We start from the raw sequence: 24,181 nt of genomic DNA on the forward strand, positions 1-24,181 counted from the left end.
GAAATTCTGTCTCTGACCCTCTGCTTCCTCATTAATTTTGATGTCCTTGCAAAAGAATCTTAGCTGATCCCAGCCGTTAGAACCAATATTGCGTAGTATCGGCTATGCAAGCGGCATCTACCATGGAAACCTATTCTTCAGGCTATGCATTCTTGTATAGCGACGCCAATGAGAAAACTGGCTATACTACCGAGAAAGACTGCACGGGTATTGCAAGTATGATATGGTATAACAACGTACGATCTTTCCTCTCCCGTTAGTATATATGCCATCCAATACTAATTCTCGTGTTACAGACCTGTATCGGCTTTGGAACCTATTCGAGCAGTCTGACCGGAGGCTCAAACAATGATATAAGTTTCAAGACCAAGTTCCTTTCTCGTTCCGATCTGTCCACATTTCAGAACTACGTCCCGGACATGCAGTCAGCTATTATAAACGCCTACAATTGCTATCTCAACTCGAGCGATACTCCCAATTGGCCCTCTCAGTTTGATCCAAACAACCTCATTCAGTACCCCCCTTGCTTTTTCAGTCTTGTTGCCTCATCAATTCAGAAATAGTCATGAGGATGGCTATGCGCAAGGCAAACCTAAATTGGCTCAGGGGCGGCAATTGCGTGTCGCTATTTCATGCATCCTACATTTAACGATTATTTAGCTTTACATGTAAATACTCTTTTACCATTAGAAAAGCTAATTTTATTTCTCCCCTACTGGTCTGCGGCAGGTTCAGTGGTAAGGGAGACAGGTGGAAGCTTTAATAGTGTTTATCAAATCTCAGCTACATTGGCAGATACATCTTTGAACCTGTGCCACTGTACTTAAGTTCTACCAGACAAATTGAGGAGATTCATACGCCTTTACTCGTTTTGATAACATTTATCGTTATACTTAAGTCTCTGTAACCGAGGCTCTGCAAAGTCAAAATGTACTCCGAGCCTCTTCCAGGGTACTGCTGCTAATACTACTTGTAGCATATACCCGAGTGTGTTTATTACAATGATCTTTGTGAACCCATATACCAAGTTTAGTATATCTATTAATTTTCCTTATTCCTATAAGCTATCATATACTTCATCAAAGAATACAAAATATGTGTATGTTAACTTTTATGATTGGACAATCCTAAATGCGGCACTAGCAGCCAATACTAAAATCCAGTTAAGGATAATTTATATAGTTTACCCACGAGGCTTGCAGCCATTTTGTCACTGCTTACCGCCAGGCTCAAGTCTAATTAAACCCAGGTTCAATTTTATTATTACGTAACTCAAGATTTGGCTACTTCTAGGATAGCTAGTACGGGAGTCGTAATCTCAGGGTGGCTCATTTGCATGATGGATAGTGCCCCTGCGTCGTCAGCGATCTATGACTAGCGATTTACGGCATAACAAGCGATTTACGGTCTAGTAAGCGATTCACGCCAAAGTCAATCAACTTCTAACTTGTTGGTAAATATATATATGTGTGTGTGTGTGTAGTGGTAGTCAGTCATTGCTATGCTGCTTTCTCATCGAGTTTACAGTCTGCAACCTCAGCCCCGTGACAATTACATAGCCCATCTTCTAATTCCCGCTTGCTTGTTCTTTATTCTCCCCATCGCCAGTGTTCGAGGCAATGTTCACTGTAGGCTTGCTCCTTCTTGCTGTAGGCTCAGTCCTATCTTCCCCTACTAATGGCCGAGAATTGCCAATGTTACGCATTGCTCACCAAGAGCGTGGTATTCTCACCTTTTCATTTGATCCTACAAAATCATCATCCAGAAGTCTAGAGCTCCTTGGCACAGCCCAAGCCGGTGTCAGACCGGGCTGGTTGCATGCACGCAACAATTTGGTCTATTCTGTGTCGAGAACGAATTATCCTAACAACTCTTCAAGCTCTGGAGGGGTGTTTTCCTTCGATAAACATGTTGAAGATCCTGGCGCTTTGAGTCTTGTTACATCTCAATCCTCAAATGGTTTGGGTGGCGTTTTTTGCGATATTACTAGGGACGGCAGGACATTATCTACGGCTAATATGTGAGTATTGTAATCTTCGGTGTATTTAGTAGAACCGCTCAGACTGATTCGTTTGTTCGTCTAGCGACGGCTCGAGTGTGGCTATCTATCCTTTGCGATCGCCTGGTATAATTGGCGACCCTACGTTTGTCTTCAACTACAACCTCACCCACCCAGGGCCAGGAACCGACGACTCTCAGATCCAAAGCAACCCACATGCTACCGCCTTCGATCCTACTGGAGAATATATGTTTGTACCGGATCGAGGTGCAGACCACCTCTACGTCTACCATATCGACGGGCCAGAACGGGTAACCCAGATCAACAACATAACCCTTGAGCCGGGAACGGGACCTCGCCATGTCACATTCCGAGAATTCAATCGCACACGAACATTTATGTATCTCGTTAGCGAACTGGACAACACCATCAGAGTATTCACTCTCGACGGCGTCAACAACGATGGTCGTCGCCCCCGCTTACATTCGTCTCTAAAAGTCGCTCTGGTTCAAATAGTCTCAACCCTTGGCCCTGGCTCAAGCCGCTCAGAGCCAAATAATGTCAATTTGGCCGCGGAAATGGCTCTCACAAACGATGGGAAGTTTTTCTATGTCTCGAACCGCAACACCGTGTCATACAACTCCGACACACTTGCCATCTACTCGGTTCACCCGGGTGAGTCGGAGCATCTCGTCTATATTGGGAACACCCCGACGTACGGCAAGATTCCGAGGCATTTCTCGCTCTCTCCAGACAACCGGTTTATTGCAGTTGCCAACCAAGTATCTAACAACCTAATCGTGTTGGAGCGCGACCAGGCGTCTGGATTTGTGAAATCGACGGTTGGCAATGTCACACTGGGTGACTTTGACCTTACACAGAATCTGGGGCCGATGGCTGTGGTTTGGGATACTCACTTCAGTTAGTATCCTTTACAATTCACGTAACATATCTGCCTCTACCTACTTTTCTTCTGTACTGTTCAAAATGAGTTACTTATTAACAGACTCTTTTTTTAATTTTTACTAAATTACTAAAACGTTTAACTATTAGCTATACAGGGGCTCTGTACCTTGAGCAAGTATATTATAGTATAATCTTTTACGTTTATAACGCTTGTATTCATTCGATTCCCTCAATGTCAATGACCTTGGATGGGATTGTTGCTGAAGCCGGTATTCTCGGAGATCTGTAACCCGATCCAGCAGCATGGCCCACAATATGTGCCATTTGGCGCCCTGGATATGGACCGTATTTGCACATATAAAGGCCAAGGTAATCTCTGGCTTCGGCTCTTGATCCCCTGACAGCCATAGTCACTTCCCCATCGTCTGGCATATTTTCTTCGTGCTCGACAGCATGCTCTATCCAACTGTCTTGACCTTGGCCGTGGCTGGTCTTGCTGCCGCCTGGCCTTTGGCTGACCATGTCCCTGCTGGTCCCACCTGTTTCCCGATCACCTTTTACGTCGACGCGAGTGCGCAGAATGTTGTTATCACCAATCCCCCATCTGAGCATAATGCCACGGCTATTTACGACTTTATGCTTTCGACTGTCTCTACGGGTAGTCAGGCGATCTCGGGTACCAAAACTGTATCTGGTGGCTTCGTGATTGAGGGCACCTACTGCATACCTCCCCCTACGGTTAAAGATGTCGGAGCTCTACAGTTTCTTGTTCACGGTGTCACATATAACAAGACTGTCTGGGCCGGATTGGGCATTTCTGAGAGGTATAGCTGGCATGACTACGCTACCAGTGCTGGTTATCATACTCTGGCTATCGATTCTCTTGGCCACGGTCAAAATCCTCAACATCCTGATCCTTTGAACGTGGTTCAGGGCCCCCTCCATGTTGAAATTATGCATCAGATCATCAGTCGCATTCGAAGTGGTCTCGTCGAAGAACTTTTTCATGCCAGAAAGACCATCATCTACGTCGGCCACTCCTATGGATCCGGTCTCGGAAATCTCCTCTCTGTGAAGCACCCCGAGGATATTGACGCCTATGTCCTAACTGGCTTCTCTGCGACTTTGACACCACCATCGTCTTTCTTTAGCGATCTTTTCTCCGCAGCAGATGTTTTAGACCGGTTCGAAAACTATCCTTCGGGCTACCTCACAGGCCGCACTATCGACGGCCGCAGAGCTGTCTTTTACGCTGGATCCTATGACCATTCTATTGTCCCCCGCGATTTCGCCGGGCGAGACATTGTCTCAGTGGAGGAGTTCTTTTCCCCTGGTCTCTTCACTGTGGCCTCCAATTATACTGGCCCTGTGTTTGTCGCGACGGGAGATCTTGACAAATTTTACTGTGCCGGAGGCCCTCTTCAATGCCAAAAGATTTTAGATAGCACAAAGACGCAGAACTTCCCACTCTCAACAAACTATGGGACGTACATGGCGCCAAACACAGGCCACTGCCTATCGCTTCACTATTCGGTGGCAGAGACCGCTGCAGCCATCAATGCTTGGCTGACCAATGTTCTCGAGTCTCTCTCACGAGCTGGCCATCGCTCACCGCAATCCTGATTTCAGACTTGACCAAAGCTACTAACTAGAACTTTTTTGACTTTTTGTCACAGATATTTGTGTGACGATAATGTTTATTGATTATTGACCCAATTGCGGGTAGAAAAACTGGAAAGAAGTAGCAGGTCTGCTGACTTTACTAGCAGCAAGGCGCAGGCTGTGTAGATCTATATGTATTTGTCAAGTATTTGTAGATGCTTGCTCATCAATGACAAGGACCCGCAGAATCCGCATAGGCTTTTAATAATGAATACCATTAAGACTGAAATGTCAGAGTTCGCTGAGACAAAAGTCCTGGGCGCATTGATTACAGGAAGTGTTCTAGCCAGGATATTGTTAGTACAAGGGTCACATACTACTAATCTATAAACACACTGCTAAACAGTATAAAGTTTGCATACTACTATTACCGCCCTTTGGTGTAAGTAAGAAACCGGCTAGAATACATGCTCAACTTGTATGCGCTACCCTAGTATTAAGATAAAACGCTAGCTCTCTATTGGCTGAGTTTATATCACTAACACACATTTGACTAGAGATGGGGAGACAAAGTGTCCAAGACTCTATAGTATTTGTCCTTGTTATTCGACATTTACCTCCCCCTTCATCAACAGTCTTGCGGTACTGCAAAGCGACGCGCTTAAAACGTCTTCTCCTACCATATCCACACCAACGTTTATTACCCCACTAGGATGCTGTATCATTACTTGTTTATCCTGATCTTGACTCAAATTTCTTGCTAGGTTAGAAGCCAAGGTTCCTTTTATTCGGCAGGCGACACCCAGATTTAAAGCCAGAGTAAGAGGGATTGCCTTGTGCGCTTGTCCCATCGACAGGACCAAGCATTTGATGTTGACGCCTGCAGAAGTCTCTTGATCTGTGGATTTGAATAATATCACAAGTTTTGGCACGCTCGCTGTGTTTGGGTTCATGCCCATCAATTCTGCAGCCTCCCGACGAACAGCTTCCAACAAGGCCAAGGTATGCTTTTGTTGGTCTAACTCAGCAGGAGTAATATCCGACCGGAGGCTAAAATCGCTGCCATCAACGTATACACCTGGATTTGCTACGTCCAGCAGCGAGGCTTTTATTTTCTTTCCATTCTTGTCTGCAGAGTTCAATAGTGTTATACTTTGACCAGTAGGCAACACCTTCCCTGTCTGTGTTCCACCGGGCGATTGGAAAGATAGCGTAATTTTTGATGCTGTGTCCGGAACTCCGTCCATCTGGTAAGTTCCATGGGGAACAAACTTTGGAGTATTTCCACTTATAGGAAACGAAGCAATGATGATCTTCTTAGTATTGGTATTGTAGATTCGTACGTTCGTATAATTCGCCGCAGAGGCCGGTCTGTCGTTAAGGACGCTAAGAAGACCTTCGTCCACAGCAAATGGCCCAATGGCAGCGGTCATATTACCACAATTACTGGCAAAGTCAAGTGAGCCATCATCGATGACCACTTGGACGAATTCAAAATCCACATCTGCATCATCTCGTGGAGACGGTGAGACAACGCACACCTTGGAAAGGGACGAAACGCCACCTCCCATGCCATTCAGTTGCCTGCCGTACGGATCAGGAGAGCCCATGGCAGCTGCAAATAGGGGCTGCCATTTTGTTCGGTCTGTGGGAAGATGAGATTTGTGAAAGATGAGTGCGTTACAAACCCCACCTCGCCAGAACGAGGAACGAATAGTCGACATGCTGACGCACTGCAAACACAAGGCAGCGTGAGATGAGTTGTTAAGTCTGGAAAACTGCAATGAAAAGGTTCATTGGAAGAGTATGGGTCTTTAAATAACCTTCTCCACGTTCGAAACGTAGCGCCGCATTGTTGCCCACTGGTAGAATCAGCGAATCAATCTGCAGTCTAGACATCTCCGCGCTGCTGCGACAATGTGCATCTGCGTCAAAGCTTCCATCTCGTGGCAACAAGCTTGGCGTAATTCATTTCCGAAATCTTTTCGTTGTGCTTTGAAATCCCATAGAAAAAGTGTCTGTGTCCCCAAGCCAACTAGAGAATGTCGGATGGCGGACGCCTCTCCGAAGCCAACAGCACATCGCTCGGCACTGTGTCCACTGTTTTCAGTCCACTGTTTGTGTAGTATACTCGGAGTCTATCCCGCCATCGGTAGACAGCCATTGTCATCTTCAACTCTATCAGTCTTGGTCCCGACTATTTTGGCCAATTCTACGTTGCCCGTAGTGATAGCGGCTTGCATTCCGGACGAAGATCGACGCGCTTGAGACCTGGCGAATGTCACGGTTCCCCATGGGGTATACGGGTCCACCGGGGACCTGATTGCCTTGGTACCGCCAATGCATATCATGTGGCTGCAGTGAAGGGCAGAGATTTAGACGCAGACGACTGAGTCTGAGTATAAAATAGTCTTATTCGTCAACGCTCTCTTTCGATTGCACTCAACCTAATCTTCTAATCATATTCCATATACTTCGCTTTTATCGGTTTAAACGGTTTCATTTGAGAAATATTTGCAATTGCTGTGTCATGATTCCGAAAGGCACAGAACCAGCTGAAACTTCCGTGCCGGCTATGGATGTACTGGAAAAGGATGACTTCTTCAAAGAACGTCCATCTATTGAGCAGCTCGAAACTTACCAACCGCCGTTCACAGCCCAGGAGCAGAAAAATATCTTGAGAAAGGTTGACTGGCGCCTTGTCCCCCTCTTGTCTTTCCTATATCTTGTGTCCTTTATTGACCGAGGAAACTGTAAGTCTGCTGCATTATTTACTGCCTCTGCCTTTAACTCTATTTTTGTTGACGAGAAGCAGTGGGCAATGCCAAAGTCGCTGGGCTGGGAAAAGATCTGCACCTCTCAGGAACACAGTATAATATAGCCGTGACGTTGTTTTTTATCCCCTACTCGTTGTTGGAGGTTCCAAGCAACATCATCCTCAAGCTTACCAGACCATCGATTTGGATCTCATTGATGATGTTTTCTTGGGGACTAGTCATGTATGCTGTAGCCAGTCCTCCGCTATATTGATCGCAACTAATGTCTAATGTCTATAATAGCACTTTGACTGGAATTGTTCAAAACTTTTCTGGTCTTTTGGCCATTCGTATTTTCCTCGGCGTGGCAGAGGTAAGTTGTGCCTACATATTTTCTAGCTGCAATAAGCATCTACTAATTCCGTCTTGACCTAGGCCGGGTTCTTCCCTGCAGGTAAATTGAGAAAACCCGCCATTGTGTATAAGTTGTTGCTGAATCTATGTAGCAACCTATCTCCTTACCGTCTGGTATACGCGTTATGAAGTCCAGTCTCGGATGGTATTCTTTTATGCCGCAGTCTCACTAGCCGGAGCATTTTCGGGCCTACTAGCATATGCCATCCAGAAGATGGATGGAGTCGCAGGTTTGGAAGGCTGGCGCTGGTCAGTTTCAATTCTCTAAATAAGGAGTGGCCTCAACAACCACACTGCTAAAATCGACATATAGGATTTTCATCTTGGAAGGCATATTTACTGTTTTCCTTTCATTTTTCATCTGGTCGTTGTTACCGGATAGCCCTAGCACGGCACCTTTCCTCACTACTGAAGAGCGGGAGTTTATCGTCCTAAGACTAGAACAGGACACGGGTTCTGGACGAGGCAAGGTTACAAACAACGACAAAGTAAACAAGCGACAAGTAATTGCTGGTCTCACAGATTGGAAAGTATGGGCAGCTGTGGTGAGTGCTGTTTTTAACGCTTAGATCCATATCTACGGCAGGCTAATTGTCTCAAAGTTTATGTATTGGGCCACCAGTATCTCATCTTACGGCTTCACCTATACAGTACCAACAGTAATTCTCGAACTTGGATACACCGCTGCGAATGCTGTAAGATCTTATCACATAAGCACGTTGGCAAATATATATCCTGACTTTTTACATAGCAACTGCTTACTGTTCCGATTTACGTTGTTGCTATGATATTTACTGTTGCAAATGCCATGGCTTCGGATTACTACCGGCAAAGAACGCCATTCATACTCTTGGGAGTCTCAGTCGGAATAGCCGGATTCACGGCTTTATTAGCAATTCCTCACCCGCAGCTTCCAGGGCTGACGTATGGCATGTTGTTTTTTGCAACATCAGGAATTTACATGTCGTTGGTTCCTACTCTATGCTTCGTCGGTAAGATAATTCTCTAAGCAAACACCAGAGGAGGGGCTATTCGATATCATAGCTGACCGTTTTTGGTAACCATCCAGCAAATAATCTTGCTCCTTCGTCTAAAAGAGCCGTTGGCATGGCTCATCTCATTTGCATGGGGAATCTTGGAGGTATTGCAGGCTCCAATATCTTTCTCTCAAAAGAGGCACCTCATTATTGGACAGGCTATGGATTCATCTTGGGAATCGACTGTCTAGCATTCGCTACATGCTTAGTTCTTCGTTACATATTGATGGGAATCAACAGGAAGCGCGATCAAATGACAGAAGAGGACATAAGGGAGAAGTACGGTAATGTTGACTTGCTGGAACTTGGTGATCGAAGCCCATACTTTAGGTATACTCTATAACATACACCCCCAACATGTATATCGTCGCTCAATCTCAATACTCTATAGCTTTTACTTGAGGCTGAACGCTGGATCATATGTTAATTAAAAAGAGTAGATTTCAAATACTCGCATAGCAAAGTGGTCTAACTGCTGACAAATGAACTATGCAAATGAATACTAAGTCTCTCTAAGCTTATATAGAAAAGTTTCAGGGAGCAAAATTGTGGGTCCTACCTCAATGGTTGTGCGCTAGCATTCCGTGCTGCTGTTCTTGCGTATATTCTCTCAAAGTAACGAGAGGTATGATTAACGTCAGTCTGTTGAAGAATACGGTCCCGCTTGGTAGACCCACCGTTCAACAGGAATTGTTATCACATCACTAGCACACATAATGCCCTGTTGAAAGTAGCTGATGCAATGATCTATGATCGTTCATCAACGAGATTTACTTCTGAAAATGGCAGATTAGATAGAAAAATGAGCGTTCACTAACGTGCAGGGTATGCACCGCTTCTGCATTTGGCGGTATATAACAATCCGGGCGAAGCGTCATGCGAATCACGTTTTGCTCAATTCGTCAAGCCTGTTTACTGTAGCAGAACAATAAAGTCAGAATATTTGAACGCACGAGGCAATGTGGTTGGTGAAACGCAACTGGTCTGGTAAAACATCATCCTTCAGGTTTTGATACGTGATGTCGGCAACTGCTACTGCCTCTTCGTCTCTCAAATCTATTGCTTGGCCTTCCGCAGCATTACCTAGCTAACATTATCAATACTGAATTTGCAATATTTGTCTGATTACTGATTGGTTAGACGTGGCGACATTGTAAGGTAATAGGCCTAGTTTGGTATCTAATACTAAACACCCAACCCAACTGACCAGCCTTCTTCAATAGTGGACTACAGGAAAATGACCAAATATCAAGCCCGACTTGTTCTGCACAACAAAAAGACCATCTGCGTGATATATCTTCCAGCCAACCTTGTTAACCTAAAGTTGCCCAAGGCTGCCCAGTCGCTTTTCGAGGTTGTCAAGTGACTGGAGTGAATCGACAGCCAGACCTACCAAATCCAGGATGGATTCGGCGGCTTCCATTAGGGCCGGCTACAACACATGCCCAGTTTTGTAGATAGTACTGGGTAGACTAGAGTCCTCGGAGCATAAAGAATTGGAAGCAAGATATTATTATCTACTTAGAAACGCATTCAAGACTAATATCTTAGCATGAAACCGGATTTGTGCATCCAGTGAGCCACTGAGCCACCTTATTGGCATAACAGTTTGCGTTCAAAGATCCACCTACGTTGGGCGAGTACTCTCCTTGATTGTACCACTCAGATGCAACGTAAAAGACCTGTGCGTCCTGGGCACCCTGAGCCTCAGCTGCGTTGATAAGGAAGCTAAGACCGACTCCATTATCAGTACCTACGGCGCCCTCTCGAATCATGTTGCTGATTGTGTCTGTAGCGATATTGTTAGTATGAGAAAAAGGCTATAGCCAAGGATTCTTCGTGAAAGCTATACTAACCTGCTGGACAGGGGTCGACCACACCACAGGTCTCACCGTACTCGTTGTACACGCCGTTGTAAGTATTGCAGTTGCAGGTGTAGTATCCATCAAAGTCTTGCAAGAGACCAGGGTTCCAGATGCCAGTCGCTGGGCCACCTGTAGTGGGGACTCGAACACAGCCGGACGATTCCGTCAAAATCTCGGCCAGAATGAAGCGATGATCAATGTTGTATTGGTTAGCAATGTCGTTGATGCCGTTCTCTAGGTCGTTCATCTCGTCATCAGAGAGATTGGGTACGCCGTACTGGCTACACGAGTTCTGAATGCTGTTGTAGTTGACTTGCCAGATGTAGTTGAACGAGACCCATTGGCTGATGGACGGCCAGCCATCATTGGCGCTGCCATCGCCGTAGTAGGCCCGGCATCCAAGGCCGCCATTGGCATTCTCATTGTCATTGATTCCGTACACTGCGGCAGTGCCGGTAACGGCTGTATCTGTGGCTAGAGAAGCGAGGACTTTGAGAGTTCGGGTGCCAGGAGGAAGGGGAAGACTGCGATTGACACCACCAGCGGCAGCAAGCGCTGCGCCGGCTAAGAGCAGTCCGATCTTGGCGACCATTTTATGTCTCTTGGAAAGAATATACAAGTTGACTTTTATAGAATGCTGATGAGTGGTCCAAAGAGTCAAAAACAGCATGAGATCAGCGGGATATTTATATGCGGCTCCGAAAAGCCTCTTTCTTCATCCATCTCCAATGTTGGGAGTAAATATATTCGATTCCCACAGCGCGGAAGCTCGGCACGCAAATATGGAGATACAGAGTCCCAAACACCTACTGTAAAGAGCCGAAGCCTTATCACATTGTGCAGAGCGTCCTCTCGTGCCGCGGATGACAAAGAGATGTGAAGAGTTTAGAGATGAGGTTTACAATCACCAATACAAACAGTGTGCCGACAATACGGAACTTCGGCACTACAAGAGGGATATATACAATTTTATGCATTCTATAGACCTAAAGCCTCATTACACCTCCACAGAGCGCCCGTTCATGCTGCAAATGGATGGAGACTTGGAGCACTCTAGGAACGAGGTTAGAAATCATGAATATAATAGAGATGCCGATAACCGTGGTGTGCAAACCAGGCAATATTGTAGTAGTGGTCTTTGTGGAGCAGAAAACAATTAGACTCACATAGAAAGGGTCCGACTTACCCTTTGCAGCGTTATAACGTGATCTTACAAACGTTACAGTAACTGAAACAAGAAGGTGAGGACACAGGCGCTGCCGTATCGATACAGTAGTGGTTCAGGCTTACCAAGTCTAATAAGGCGCCGTGTAATATTATAATGCGGAAAAGGATGTATGCGGCTATTGTTGTTCTCCACTCTATTCAATTAAAAGCCACAGGCTTTACAATTTGAACCTAAAAAGGCAGTTGCAAAGCACGGAAAATTTATATTGAAATTGACGGTAAAGTAAGCTAAGCTGTTTTTATTGATGATTAGGGCCGATTGAATTCTTTACTACACCTTTTTTCTTTAACTCCAACTGTCCTCCACCGTTGGTTAAAGAACCAGCACTGTCCATACTATTTATCTGAGCCCCGATCCCCCCTATCGTCCGTAGAATTGCAGAACAGTAGATCTTGCAAGTTTCCGAAGCTAGGTTCAGAGCTATCGAAGTCGCTGGTTGGATCCAAATACCAAGATGGATAACTTGTCCTTGAATAAACTCGCCTAGCGTGAACAGACTCTTCGAAAGGGTTATCTTGCACTAGGTCTATAGTCGCTATATAGAGCGGCGCCTCAACCTCGCTCTCTCCGATAAATATATTCGCAGGAAGATTTGTTGCTGAATCAAAGCCAGAAGAGCTGGGCCAAAAGTCTTCCGGGACAGATATAGAAGCGCTGATTTCCGGCATCGAAGATATACTTTGATGGCTTCCTGGTTGACAACATTGTCGTGCAAGCTCTTCACCTCGGTGCTGACGTGCAGCAGTAATCATGTCAATTATTGACTCTCGTAGAGGATTCTCTGTCATCATTGCCGGAGGGATCTCGTTAAGTGTCTTCACTGCAACGGTCCAGGCTCGTTCACATGCCGAGTCCCATGTCTGTGTTTGGAGGTGAATAAGAACGATACCGAGCGCGTACCATTGTTGAAAGTTCACCAGCACCCAGCCCCATTGATGCGTTGAAGGCTCGTCCCGCCATTTCTGCATATTCTCAATGTGAGTCAATGCGCGCACATATGATTCGTCTTTAATATGTCTCTCTTCCGTGGGTGGCCGTTTCTCAAATATATTCGTGTCCCGCACAATGATGCTAAGCTGATCCAGAAGCATGCTGAAAAGGAACTGTGTAGAAGACTGTAACTCGCGCCTTGTACCCAAGTTTCCAAAGAACTTTTTGGCGGCCCAGTTTCGCGCGTTTTCTATTTCACGCAACACGTCGCGTTGCACTGCTTGTTCCTTCTGCTTTGAAGACAATAGAGAGGACCTTGAAGAGAGTATATGATTACACAGACGTCGCAGCTGACATGCCATGAGGGTGAAGCTCACATCTGTAAAATCTTCCCGTGCTGTTGGCTCCTTCATCATATTGACTTCAAGATCATCATCGTTGCAGTTTGTAGGCTCCCTCGTATCTAACATGTTGTTGGATATCATAGTCTCAGGCGCATAGCATTGGCTGACACGGGCGTCGAAACAACAAATATGCCACCATAATCTGCGCCTCATCTCCGCCTCAAAATAAGATACGTTTGGAAACGTAGCTCCGTCACGGTGTAGCCCTACGGATATCGCAGCCCTCACTAAAATACCGGACATCATCCACACCGTCCGCATCCCATAACGATGGCCTGCACTCTCAAGATAGATCACAGATGCTTGCGCAACGCATAGGTCGGTCGTCTTGAGGATGCCCGCTTGAGATAATGCTTTCTCTGTGCCCAGGATGAAGCGTGATATAACGCTTTCCTTGGCATCTCCAAATGCATTTTGTATCTAAAACCCCATCAGCAACGGACCTGTCTCCCACAACGAAGGTGTCCTACATCGGACTCATTCAGGGACGTCACAGCGGCTAGAGAAATGGAAAAGACCAAGGCTCGCGTCCCCGGAGACAACTTTTCGAAACCGCCTGCCGAGAGTCGAATTACTTCAGACATGGTTGGCACATGTAGCACTTTGATGAAGGGATCCACATTCTTGACGTACACCTGCCAAATAAAAGGTAGGAGATTTGGTGCTGGGTGAGGTGTAGATTCGGGGGTGTTGCTATGATCAAAATCGAAGGGCATGTGACGTGCCTCAGCCTCATATGTCGAGGAAGTGTCCTGAAAGGCGCTCAAATCGAAGATGTCGCTAGCCTCGAACGCTTGGCGAACACTTTTTAGCTATTGGTCAGGCAGTTAGGAAACGCGCGTTGATACATGTGAGTACGCTCTAGAGAGGAAAATCACCTCGCCGTGGAGAGCAGCCCAAAATCCGTTGCCAGTATACATGATGCCGCTTTCACAAACATGCAGCCGGCCAAACGATTTGCTCAATCCATACGAAAGATTGTGACGTGAGTTGATTGTGTGTGCATCAAGAGAAGACGCTTCTTCTTCCGCTGTCGAGCTTTCGCCGTTCTTACTTGGGCTCGTATTGCCTGAATCGGTATGGCCAGGTATAAAGTCTTTGTCTTGTGCCTGGGCCTTCAAGCTATCCACCACATTCTCCAGTTGCCTCAAGCGACTAAGGAGCTCTTGGACCTGTGCCTGGGACTGCTTCCGCGGCGGAGCCCGAGTTGAAGGAACAGATGCAGTTGTCGAGTTATGCTGCCGTGTGGGCATGCGTCCGGTAAAAGGATACAGGCATTCAACGCCAGCTTTGGAGCAAAATCCGCATGGGCTCTGTCTATTGCATCGGGACTTTCGCCTACGGCAATTGAAGCAGCTCCAGGAGCTCACTACAGGGCCTTGGCTCTCGCCGGAGTTCTGTGAACCACCTTTCGGCATTTGAGTCGCTAATTTCTCGGCTACTGACCCATATAATGGCAATGGGCAGATATATTGGTCCGAATACAGGTCCGATGCAAACGCGACAAAGAGCAAATAATTGAAGTCTGGACACTTTACGTTTTTGGAACGGCTTACGAAAGACCAACAAATGCCAAAAGCGTGAGGTGACGTAACAATGCCAAATAGAGCGGAGAAACATCTGGTTGTTAATTGGTTGGTCAGATAGCTCCTGGTCCGAAAACTCTGGTCCGAAGACTCTGGTCCGAAGACTCTGGTCCGAAAGCTTTGGTCAGCGAGCAGCAGTGTTCATGGCCCTGAAAAGTAACACAGGCTGCAGTGATCGCGGAACAAATCGCTTACTATATGCCCGGGATTGATTGATAATAGGAGCGCAGCTAGATTAGTATGGTCCTTAGGCTAGTGGAAATATTTGGTTCAAAAGGCTCATAAAACAAGTGTAAAGTAATACAAAACGTCAGTATTGACCGGCATCCGCAAATGTGTGCAGTACAAGTTGGAGGGTTATCCAATTGCCTCACACCACTGAATGAAAAAAATCGTTGCATGCAGTCAATATGATGTCTGATCTACAGCCTCTTGTTCTTTACGCTTTTGCGCCTTTTGCGGCCTCTGCAAACCCATGGAAGGTGGCTTTCATCCTCGAAGAGCTTGACCTTCCGTATCGATTTGAGAAAATTCAGGCAGCAGATACAAAACAACAACCTTTTCTCGCAATGAATCCCAATGGCAAGGTACCGGTGCTCAGGGATCCAAATAATGAGAGTATAACAATATGGGAGGCAGGTCAAATCCAATTCGAAGGGCTTCCGAAAATCGTACATATTCAGATTGGCTAACATTACATCGCTTGGCGTAGTCTGGTGCCATCATTGACTATCTTGTCGATATTTACGACAATCATCAAAAGCTGCACTACGCCTCTGGCCCAGAAAAACACTTGACACGTTGCTGGGAGCATTTTCAGATGAGCGGCCAAGGACCTTATTTTGGGCAGATGGTCTGGTATACCACGTTCCATCACGAGACTCTCCCTTCTGTTATAGAGCGATATAGTGATGAGATCAAACGTTTTCTTGGAATCATTGACGCGCATCTTTGCCGTCAAGGCACAGACTACCTGGTCGGAGATCGGGTGACCTACGCAGACATCATGTTCCTGCCTTACTGCAGAGGTCTGGCAACTGTTATTTACCCGGAACTCGACACATCTCAGTGGAAGAACTATAGTGCTTGGATTAGCCGCATTGCAGAAAGGCCATCTATTGCACGTGCTCTTAAAATAATGGACGAGGCAGTGTTACAGCATAAGGAGTACCTTACGTCGGTTGCTAAGCAGAAATAGTGCCAAGTACTAAACATATAGAGCATTGGCTTTTTGTATTTAGTCTGTAATTTTCATTTCCTAGGAGTCATTATTATTTAAGTCTAATCCATACGCCTGTTGAGTTACACAGAGAAAACTGCATTTGGTATAATTTGCAACCAAAATATAAACTTTATCCTCAAGCTGTGAAGTTGACTTGGCAATGCAGTCGACGGCGCACTGTTTTCGCTACTGAAACTGCGTCCTTTAGTTTGTTTTGGACATCGTTGCTTGACGATAACGCTACACTTCAGTCAATCCCTTGTAGATGAATTCACAAAGGGATGTAGTTTCCTAGTATGATCTTTGTGACCGTTGCAAACCCTCATCCTGTCAACCCGATTTACCAATAATTAATCCACCTCTAAGCCCCTTGAAATGAGATCGGAGCTGCGGATATGCGGAGCGGAGTCAGACCAAGCCGGATACTGTAGAAACAGACGACACCCTTCTGTGGAGAGGCGGACTTAACAGCAAGACAACAAATGGTGACGGGAAATCATGTCCAATCTGATCTCTTGTCTGTTGGGTATATAAGAGAGGCTTTTCTCCTACATGTCTGCATAGTTTCAATGTATCATCACGCATTCCTACAACACATTTCAACAAGCCAAAATGACTACTGAAAGCCGACGTATTCGCAAAGTTGCCATTCTAGGGGTAAGTAACAGTCAAACTTTGAGCTGCTTTCCTATTATATCTAATCAAGTATTCAGGCCACAGGAGCTCTGGGTAATGCGCTTATACCTTCTTTGCAAAAGGCTGGGTTCGAGGTTACTGCCATCGGACGACTGAACAGCACAAGTTTGCTTCCTCCCGGTATTAACTCTAAATCAGCCGACTACAACAATAGAGCATCTCTCAAAGATGCCTTGCAGGGTCAAGATGCTATTATCGAAGCGTTCAATCCTGCTGCCGCAGCTATGCAGCACGTGATTGTCCAAGCTGCCATTGACGCTGGTATTGTGCATCTCATTACCCCCGACTTCTCATGCGACACATTCAACCCCAACATACCAGAGCTTATGGTGTTTGAACCCAAGATTCAGGCCCAAAAAGAGCTCGAAAGGCTTGTGGCTGCGTCTAATGGAGCCCTTTCTTGGACCGCTGTAATCGTTGGTCCCTGGTATGACTGGGCCACCGATGCTGGACAGTTCTGGATTGATAAGAAGAATCGCAAAATCAGTCGTTTTGGAACTGGTCATCAGAGATATAGTATGAGCAGATATCAAGCTACTGGAGATGCTACAGTGGCTGTACTAGAAAACCCGGAACGATACCGGAACCGACCAGCATATTTTGCAAGCCACACCATTTCAACTAATCAGCTGATTGCCGTAATTGAAGAGCTGGGATTAGAAGCTTGGACAGTTGTTGATATTCCTATCAGCGACTTCCTCCTTAAGGGCAAAGAGCTCTGGGATGAAGACACTGAAAAGGGAGTCCATGTTCGTATGAACACCCCGGCGTATTTGATGCTTGCCACAGTCTCACTTGTGGACGAGAACAATCGCTATGGAGCCGATTTTGGCGATAAAGTTGAGCCAGGATGGGATGAGGGTCAAGAGGCCCTGAAAGAAAATCTAAGGAACCTTTTACAGTAGCTTTATCATATAAAGAGTGCCTAATATTCTAGCCACATCGGAAAATCACAACGTTCACAATCAGTGTTTATTAAACAAGGAAGCACAAGTCCAATCTAGCTACGCGGATCTCATAGATTCTACATGTACAAGAGGTCCTGCCTCCAATAGCCCCACCCAGCAGCCCCCAAGGATTATGTAACCCGATTGCCCAGATGCCATATAGCATGGGTGGAACCGCGCCGGTAGTGGGTTTAGTAGAATCGCTACCGGTATAATTCACTTAAGAAGAAAGGTAGGAGATAGGAGTCTTGGCAAAGTCCACACCGGACATTCGCATTTCATGCCTCATAGCCGCTATATCTATTTTCGGTGTAATGTACTCTGCAGAGCAAAACAAACCAAGCTGTCGAACTAGTTACTAACCTAGAAAACAATTCATATATAACCCTAACAAGAGTATTCTCGGTCGGCCTTTGAGCTTCGTCCTTCCAGGGACAAGACTGCATCTAGCGTTCAACATCTACCAAGTATTATCTCGAACCCTTTACAATCGCACGCCTCGACATGACGGATCATACGTTGATTGAGTCTAAGACACTAGACTATTACGAAGAATTGCCAGATAATAAAGAAAGGATATTCAACCTCCTGCAGTCTTATAGCAAGATCCCGGTAGACAAGATCGAGGACCACTTAAGAGACATTGTAGGTTTAGCACCTTATCCATCTTTGACTTAAGCAAAATGCTCATCAGATGCGTAGCGAGACCGAGCCTGGAAGGTTTTCCCATACGGATGCATCGGCCGCTGGCTCTTTTTAGATTGCGTTATCACCAGTTCGCCCGAGTACCCACGTATCTTGAAGCGGCTCGAAGCTGGCGAGGTCTTGCTCGATGCTGGCTGCGCATTTGGCTATGTTTTGCGACAGCTCGCTGCTGATGGCTCTCCAGCGTCGAACCTGATTGGCACTGATCTACAACAAGGTTTTATCGACCTGGGCTACGAATTATTCAAGGATCGCGATTCATTTAGTGCGCGCTTTATTGCAGGCGACCTTCTGAAGCCTGAAGATCCGAACCTTGACAGTATAGATGGTAAAGTCGATATAATTCATGCCGCAGCGTTATTTCACCTATTCGACTGGGATGATCAAGTCACGCTAGGGTCAAGATTGGTAAAGTTCTTCAAACCGGATGCAAATGCAATGCTGGTTGGAAGGCAGGTTGGAACGCTCTATCCCACTAAACGAGGGACTCAGAAAGACCAAGACATTTCTGGTTGGTACCGTCACAATCTGGAAACATGGCAGCAGTTGTGGGATGAGATTGGTGACAAGACCGGGACGCAGTGGAGGGTCCGTGGAACTTTGCAAGAAATGCAGTCACGGACTACAGGCAATGATCTTGGCCGAGCAAGTCTGAATTTTGTAATCGCTAAGGTTTAGCTCACCTCTACACTTTCTAGCTATATAAGCATCTACATACTTATTAACACAATATTAATCATAGCTATTGTGTGTGTTGCGCCGCTATATCTAATATTATGGACAAATTTTACATACATGTAGAACTAAGGTCCTTCCTTGATAAGCAAGCGAGGAAGACTATAGTGTCGGACCCTACCTCCATAATTCCTACGGTATCCCCGTAGCCAAAGCGCGTGTTAGAGCCGCTAATTTATGAAGGCGGGAGATGAGCAAGCCCTAGGGGGCTCAACAAGGTATCATCGTGGCAAAAGAAAGTAAACACATAACCAATTGAGGGGTTATGACGCGATATTTTGTCTGATAGAACACAGGCGGTCGCAAAAGAGTTAAAATTGTTATTGAGCATCAAGAATTCCCACCCCGTTTAAGAACATCAGCAACTGCTCGTCTATTCTAGCGGTAACAAGGACAAGGAGACGGGTTCGTATATCCTTCGACACTACGATTCCTCGAATGATTAAGGAGCAATTAATGGCATGATGCTCACGACGATTTCAATCCAAACAAAAGCGGACGGAGTACCCAGCTCTGGAAAGATGCCCTCGTCAATCATAAGGATTAGCATCGCTCATCCTCTGACATCATCAATCAACAATTGTATGCGCTCTATCGACATCAATTCTAAACGAAACGCCAACAGGGAAAGGTCACAATCACCGGTCGCAGGTATAGCCAACATGCGCAACGCCTATTACATGCGAACCAGGAAAGCTGCGAGTTACTTCCAATCGGCTCTCTGGACTTTTAGTTAATCCATTCCGTCCTACCCTATAAGATCATAGACCTTATGTGTTAGGTTGTAACTTCTAAACAAGAGATAATGCCCAACATCCTTCTCTAATCTTTCTTTTATAATATTCATTTTTCCTTATTTTGCTGTGATTCATTGCGCAAAGAAACCCTTTTTCCCCTTCATCTTGTTTAATGCAATCAGTTATCATGCTTGCTTTTACTCAACCAGTACCTGTGGTTTTTGGCGGAACACGAATTGGCAACAGAGAGCAATTTATGCCCCACACCCATCTCGAGACATTCTTAAAGACGTTAACTCGACACGACATCACCAAAATTGATACAGCACAGGCGTATGGAAATTCTGAAGCTACACTTGGCGCGATCCAGGCGGGCAGCAGATTTGTCATTGACACAAAATGGAGCCCTTCTTCATGGACCGAGTCCAGCATGCCGTGGGCCACCAGCGAGCGCATTATACGCTCTGCTGAGGAAAGCATCAGCAAATTAGCAGTTGACCAAGTAGGTTGAAACCTTGCTAGTCCTCCACACAAGGTCATTTTTCACAACATTGGCTACTTTGTGACTATATTTTCTCTATATCTGCTGCTGCTGCTGCTAAACTAATCTAAATTGTCAAAAAGGTCGACATCTTCTACCTTCATAGGCCAGACCCAATGACACCTATTTCCGAAACCCTTGCGGCAGTAAATGCTATTTACAAGCGTGGCGTTTTCCGTCGATTTGGGCTATCAGGCTTCCCTGCCACTGAGATTGAAGCCGTATACAATCACTGCGCCGACCACAGCTATCCTCTTCCCGTCGTTTACCAGGGCAGCTACAATCCGTTAAGTAGACATAAAGAAAGTGCCTTACTTTTGACTTTGCGCAGACTGCGCATCTCCTTCTATGCGTACGGTACTTCAGCTGGAGGATTTTTCTGCAAAACCGCGGCGCAAGCAAGGGAAATGGCCGACAGTGACGCCTATATCTCAGCAACCTGTCGGCCGTATTTGCGCAACGCCAAATTTGTGGCGATACTAGCCCAATGGAACAGTATTGCAGAAATCGAAGGAGTGAGCTCAGCTGAGCTGACATATCGTTGGGTGGCGTATCATTCAGCATTGCGGTCAGACCAAGGAGATGCCTTCATTATTGGTGCCAGCAGCCCCGAACAACTAGACGAAACACTCAGTGGCATTGAAAAGGGTCCACTCAGCGACAATGCATGTGCTTCTATTCAGGAAATATGGGAAAAGGTAAAAGAAGTATAAGCTGTCATGATGCATATAACTAGCGCATAGGATTATGTCAAGACTTTGCAAGAAAGCTAGCATATTGAGTCATCATGTTGAATATCCTCTCGATGGTGAAGAACAAATGTTATCTAACAGTATACGTTAAGTTTATCTATATGAGACCCATGTAACAATTCAATTCATCTACACGCAACTCAAAGTAAGTTTTTATTGCTTGCTTACTATCAAGGGTTTCCTTGTTTACTTTCGACAGCGACAGTATATATCTTATGCTTCTCCTGCAGGCTTTTTCCACCCGCTGTCCCAGAACCAAAGATTCAGTCCAATTTTCTCTCCCGAACGAACTGGCAAAGCAGCATGGATGACTTTGTCGTGAAACGAGCCGTTTGGATACATGTTTTCCCAAAACACCGCGGACCCAGCGACTGGACGAAAGGTGATGCCGGGGTACGTGCTGTTGCAGTCAAGTATAGAGGAACACCATCTTGGATCCTCGAGCTTCTTCACGCGCGAGAAGTTAGTCTCACCCCCCGTGCAGTTGTCAGATAGGTAAATCATAAAGGTCGTGACGCGGTTTCCATCGTCGACTAGCGGATCCCAGTCGTAGTGGTAGTCCAAGAAGCCGCCTTCTTTGTACTTCTGCACTCTCGGTCGCTGCAGTTGCGTTGACTTGCCTCGCCATCCCTGAAACCTTCGTGCTCTTCTCTCCACCTGCTTCACTACATCGTCTCGCTCAACCTCGACGAACTCGGAAAGCCGCCTGGTTTGATCTATAAGGACATCATCACCGCGGTATAGTGGGGATGGCTGATATTTGCCTTCGCTAATTCGTTTCGAAAGTTTCAGTGTGATTAGCCCATGCTGCTATTGAGATTACAAAATATAGAATGCTATCTACCTGATGCGAATGAAATGGCTCGCCTCCGAACTGGATAGAAAATTCTTTATATAGATGATCGATGGGTCTCGTGAAACGATTTGTGCTTCATATCCATGCCAATCGGTGGTGGTGCTAACGCCAAGATCCTTGGACCTAACACCTGGAATGAATTGATATAAACCATTAGCCCTTTCAACTTGGGCTTCACTGTAATTTCGCAGGGTATAAAATAATCCAGGAACAAAAGCTACTAGGAGTCCCAAAATGAGGGCAAAAAGAAGTTGACCGCTGGTAGCTTTTGGTGGCATTGTGATTAGAATAACAAGAGATTGCAAGAGTAGGAACAGCTACAACGTGCTATACTCGAAAAACAACTATGGAATTTTTGAGCATTTTAGAACGAAAAAGCAATTACGTACACGACGAGTGATTGTTTAGCTCTCTTCTCCTTCAGTTACGAGCCACTGCCCTCTTTCGAAGTTCCTTTTCCAACTTTCCCCCGCCTTTCCTTATCATTGCGCCACTCTTCTCCTCCAACCACACGAAAGTAGCGGACAGAGCAACCAACAACACCCTGTAACGCTCACACCAAGCTCTCCACCGTCGTCTGTCCCGTCTCTCCTTACCGGCCCAAAACGCCGCATCACAAAACCTCTTGCGAGAGATGCTCAACAGATGAGGCCATAGGATCGGTTCTCCACCTCCCTTGCCCTAATTCTGTCTCGAATTTACTTCTCTGGCTCAGTGTCGGCCTGTTGTTGCTTTTCCTGCAGCCTATCGGACCACTCTTGCTCCCTATTTTGAAGATTACAGGATTGATCTCACTTTAGTACGAATCCTGTAGGATCTATTGATAGGATTAAGACGGATTAACTGGCGCACAAACGAGCACTAGTTCTTCTGCCCCGCAAAGATTATATGACTGCGATGGCGGCTCGAATCGTCGGACATTACCCGATTCGGTCGAGAGGTCGATCGCAACCCCAGATCCACTTATAACAGCCACCGTTCGTGGCGGGAATAAAGTGAGGGGGTCAAAAAGACAGCGCCGCCTATCACATACGATCCTACGATCCTATATGATAGGTATCCACAAGAAGGCTACGTGACAGGTCAGAAGCCGATAGTCCAACAACGAAAGAATCTTGGTAGCCTCGAACTCATCATCAATCAACACTGCTAACAGTCTCGTTTCAACTACGGCTCCCAAAGCATTAGTAATTTCATGCGATGAATCGGAGTGACACAGAGTGAGACTATAAATGTGAAAACACTCGGCTGCCTCTATGACAATATAAGTTTAATGTCTGCCCATCTTAGATTTGCAAAAGCCTCTGAACCATATTTTCAACTTTATTAAGCGACTTAAATATGCACCTCATTAAACTCTTCTACACTACTGCACTCCTCGTTGGAGTGACTTGGGCTGTTGCCACGCCCGAGCTGGTGGACATTGAAGCGCGAGACGACCCAAAGATTGTTCCCCGACTTCTTACGCGTGAGTGTAGTCATTACATTTAAATGACTTTTATAGCTGATATACGGACACTTTTTAGCTCCTCCAACCCCCAAGAGCGGCGTTGTTGAAGACGAGGAAGAATGGATTTAAGACCATTGCTAGTCTTGACTGTTGTTGACCAATGTCATGAAGCCGTATCCAGAAATAAAGTACAGGAATAAGATTCAGTGACGAGGTTTTTTGTCTAGAGGCATTGGTACAATCACATCATTACAGTTGCTTCAAATTCACTTAGCTTCAAAGCAACGCATCTTGAATCGTTATCATAGTTTTCTCAACAAGACTATCAATAAAATTCTGTTCCATATCGCAATGATCTTAATTTTCCAAACCTTCTGCCTCCACAGTTGAAATGATTAGACACAATGGTTCAAGACTTCCCCGTATCAGATTTCTTAAAGTGACGTGTCGTTGGTTGTTTACACTCGCAAATGAAAAAGGGCTAAAGGGAGAACTTTTGAAAAGCAGCATTTGCGTCGGGTTACCAATGCTGTGTAATATGGCGACATCCGACATTAGGATCGAATGGTAAGAAAATGTCGCACCGAGTTACTACGAAGGATCACTCCTTTCATCATAAGGATCACTCCTCCTTACATGGTTGCCACACACAGCCTTGTTGGCCGGCATCACACGTCACCCACCGCGTCTTGCTGGACAGAGTGGCAAGCGGGGTAGTCTTTTGGAGGCCTCTCTTTCGGGAATTTCTACTTCGAAATGTGTGTGCTGTATGCCTTTGGTTTGGAAGGGGCTTATTAGACGAACTGAAGAGTT

At 45.8% G+C, this 24,181-nt stretch overlaps 12 protein-coding genes across 12 annotated transcripts; 8 read left to right on the forward strand and 4 right to left on the reverse strand.

Annotated features, from left to right (window-relative positions):
• Positions 1-1,694: 1,694 nt before the first annotated feature.
• TGAM01_v201918 (hypothetical protein) lies at positions 1,695-2,925 on the forward strand (the record flags this gene model as incomplete). The annotated part of the gene is made up of 2 exons (XM_018800159.1): positions 1,695-2,020; positions 2,085-2,925. 2 exons carry the CDS (start codon positions 1,695-1,697, stop codon positions 2,923-2,925), a joined length of 1,167 nt encoding a protein of 388 aa, XP_018666301.1.
• A 433-nt stretch (positions 2,926-3,358) lies between these two features.
• Positions 3,359-4,528, forward strand: TGAM01_v201919 (hypothetical protein; the record flags this gene model as incomplete). Its single annotated transcript, XM_018800160.2, has 1 exon — positions 3,359-4,528. One exon carries the CDS (start codon positions 3,359-3,361, stop codon positions 4,526-4,528), a length of 1,170 nt encoding a protein of 389 aa, XP_018666302.2.
• A 581-nt stretch (positions 4,529-5,109) lies between these two features.
• On the reverse strand, positions 5,110-6,231 carry TGAM01_v201920 (hypothetical protein; the record flags this gene model as incomplete). The annotated part of the gene is made up of 1 exon (XM_018800161.1): positions 5,110-6,231. The coding sequence occupies one exon, from the start codon at positions 6,229-6,231 to the stop codon at positions 5,110-5,112; it is 1,122 nt and encodes a 373-aa protein (XP_018666303.1).
• An 806-nt stretch (positions 6,232-7,037) lies between these two features.
• On the forward strand, positions 7,038-8,686 carry TGAM01_v201921 (hypothetical protein; the record flags this gene model as incomplete). Its single annotated transcript, XM_018800162.2, has 8 exons — positions 7,038-7,260; positions 7,323-7,506; positions 7,567-7,636; positions 7,699-7,717; positions 7,770-7,926; positions 7,991-8,222; positions 8,280-8,372; positions 8,429-8,686. The coding sequence occupies 8 exons, from the start codon at positions 7,038-7,040 to the stop codon at positions 8,684-8,686; spliced, it is 1,236 nt and encodes a 411-aa protein (XP_018666304.2).
• A 911-nt stretch (positions 8,687-9,597) lies between these two features.
• TGAM01_v201922 (hypothetical protein) lies at positions 9,598-11,171 on the reverse strand (the record flags this gene model as incomplete). The annotated part of the gene is made up of 5 exons (XM_018800163.1): positions 9,598-9,622; positions 9,668-9,797; positions 10,108-10,186; positions 10,346-10,503; positions 10,571-11,171. The coding sequence occupies 5 exons, from the start codon at positions 11,169-11,171 to the stop codon at positions 9,598-9,600; spliced, it is 993 nt and encodes a 330-aa protein (XP_018666305.1).
• Positions 11,172-12,142: 971 nt separating this feature from the next.
• Positions 12,143-14,559, reverse strand: TGAM01_v201923 (hypothetical protein; the record flags this gene model as incomplete). The annotated part of the gene is made up of 3 exons (XM_018800164.2): positions 12,143-13,561; positions 13,612-13,953; positions 14,020-14,559. 3 exons carry the CDS (start codon positions 14,557-14,559, stop codon positions 12,143-12,145), a joined length of 2,301 nt encoding a protein of 766 aa, XP_018666306.2.
• A 578-nt stretch (positions 14,560-15,137) lies between these two features.
• Positions 15,138-15,925, forward strand: TGAM01_v201924 (URE2; the record flags this gene model as incomplete). Its single annotated transcript, XM_018800165.1, has 2 exons — positions 15,138-15,314; positions 15,440-15,925. 2 exons carry the CDS (start codon positions 15,138-15,140, stop codon positions 15,923-15,925), a joined length of 663 nt encoding a protein of 220 aa, XP_018666307.1.
• A 636-nt stretch (positions 15,926-16,561) lies between these two features.
• On the forward strand, positions 16,562-17,550 carry TGAM01_v201925 (hypothetical protein; the record flags this gene model as incomplete). The annotated part of the gene is made up of 2 exons (XM_018800166.2): positions 16,562-16,606; positions 16,663-17,550. The coding sequence occupies 2 exons, from the start codon at positions 16,562-16,564 to the stop codon at positions 17,548-17,550; spliced, it is 933 nt and encodes a 310-aa protein (XP_018666308.2).
• Positions 17,551-18,096: 546 nt separating this feature from the next.
• TGAM01_v201926 (hypothetical protein) lies at positions 18,097-18,975 on the forward strand (the record flags this gene model as incomplete). The annotated part of the gene is made up of 2 exons (XM_018800167.1): positions 18,097-18,237; positions 18,295-18,975. 2 exons carry the CDS (start codon positions 18,097-18,099, stop codon positions 18,973-18,975), a joined length of 822 nt encoding a protein of 273 aa, XP_018666309.1.
• Positions 18,976-19,941: 966 nt separating this feature from the next.
• Positions 19,942-21,023, forward strand: TGAM01_v201927 (aflatoxin B1 aldehyde reductase member 3; the record flags this gene model as incomplete). The annotated part of the gene is made up of 2 exons (XM_018800168.2): positions 19,942-20,271; positions 20,394-21,023. The coding sequence occupies 2 exons, from the start codon at positions 19,942-19,944 to the stop codon at positions 21,021-21,023; spliced, it is 960 nt and encodes a 319-aa protein (XP_018666310.2).
• Positions 21,024-21,275: 252 nt separating this feature from the next.
• On the reverse strand, positions 21,276-22,196 carry TGAM01_v201928 (hypothetical protein; the record flags this gene model as incomplete). Its single annotated transcript, XM_018800169.1, has 2 exons — positions 21,276-21,831; positions 21,907-22,196. 2 exons carry the CDS (start codon positions 22,194-22,196, stop codon positions 21,276-21,278), a joined length of 846 nt encoding a protein of 281 aa, XP_018666311.1.
• Positions 22,197-23,259: 1,063 nt separating this feature from the next.
• Positions 23,260-23,497, forward strand: TGAM01_v201929 (hypothetical protein; the record flags this gene model as incomplete). Its single annotated transcript, XM_024548879.1, has 2 exons — positions 23,260-23,386; positions 23,445-23,497. 2 exons carry the CDS (start codon positions 23,260-23,262, stop codon positions 23,495-23,497), a joined length of 180 nt encoding a protein of 59 aa, XP_024406282.1.
• Positions 23,498-24,181: the final 684 nt, after the last annotated feature.

This window comes from Trichoderma gamsii (genome assembly GCF_001481775.2).
Source record: "Trichoderma gamsii strain T6085 chromosome Unknown Scaffold_5.2, whole genome shotgun sequence".
NCBI lineage: Eukaryota > Fungi > Ascomycota > Sordariomycetes > Hypocreales > Hypocreaceae > Trichoderma > Trichoderma gamsii.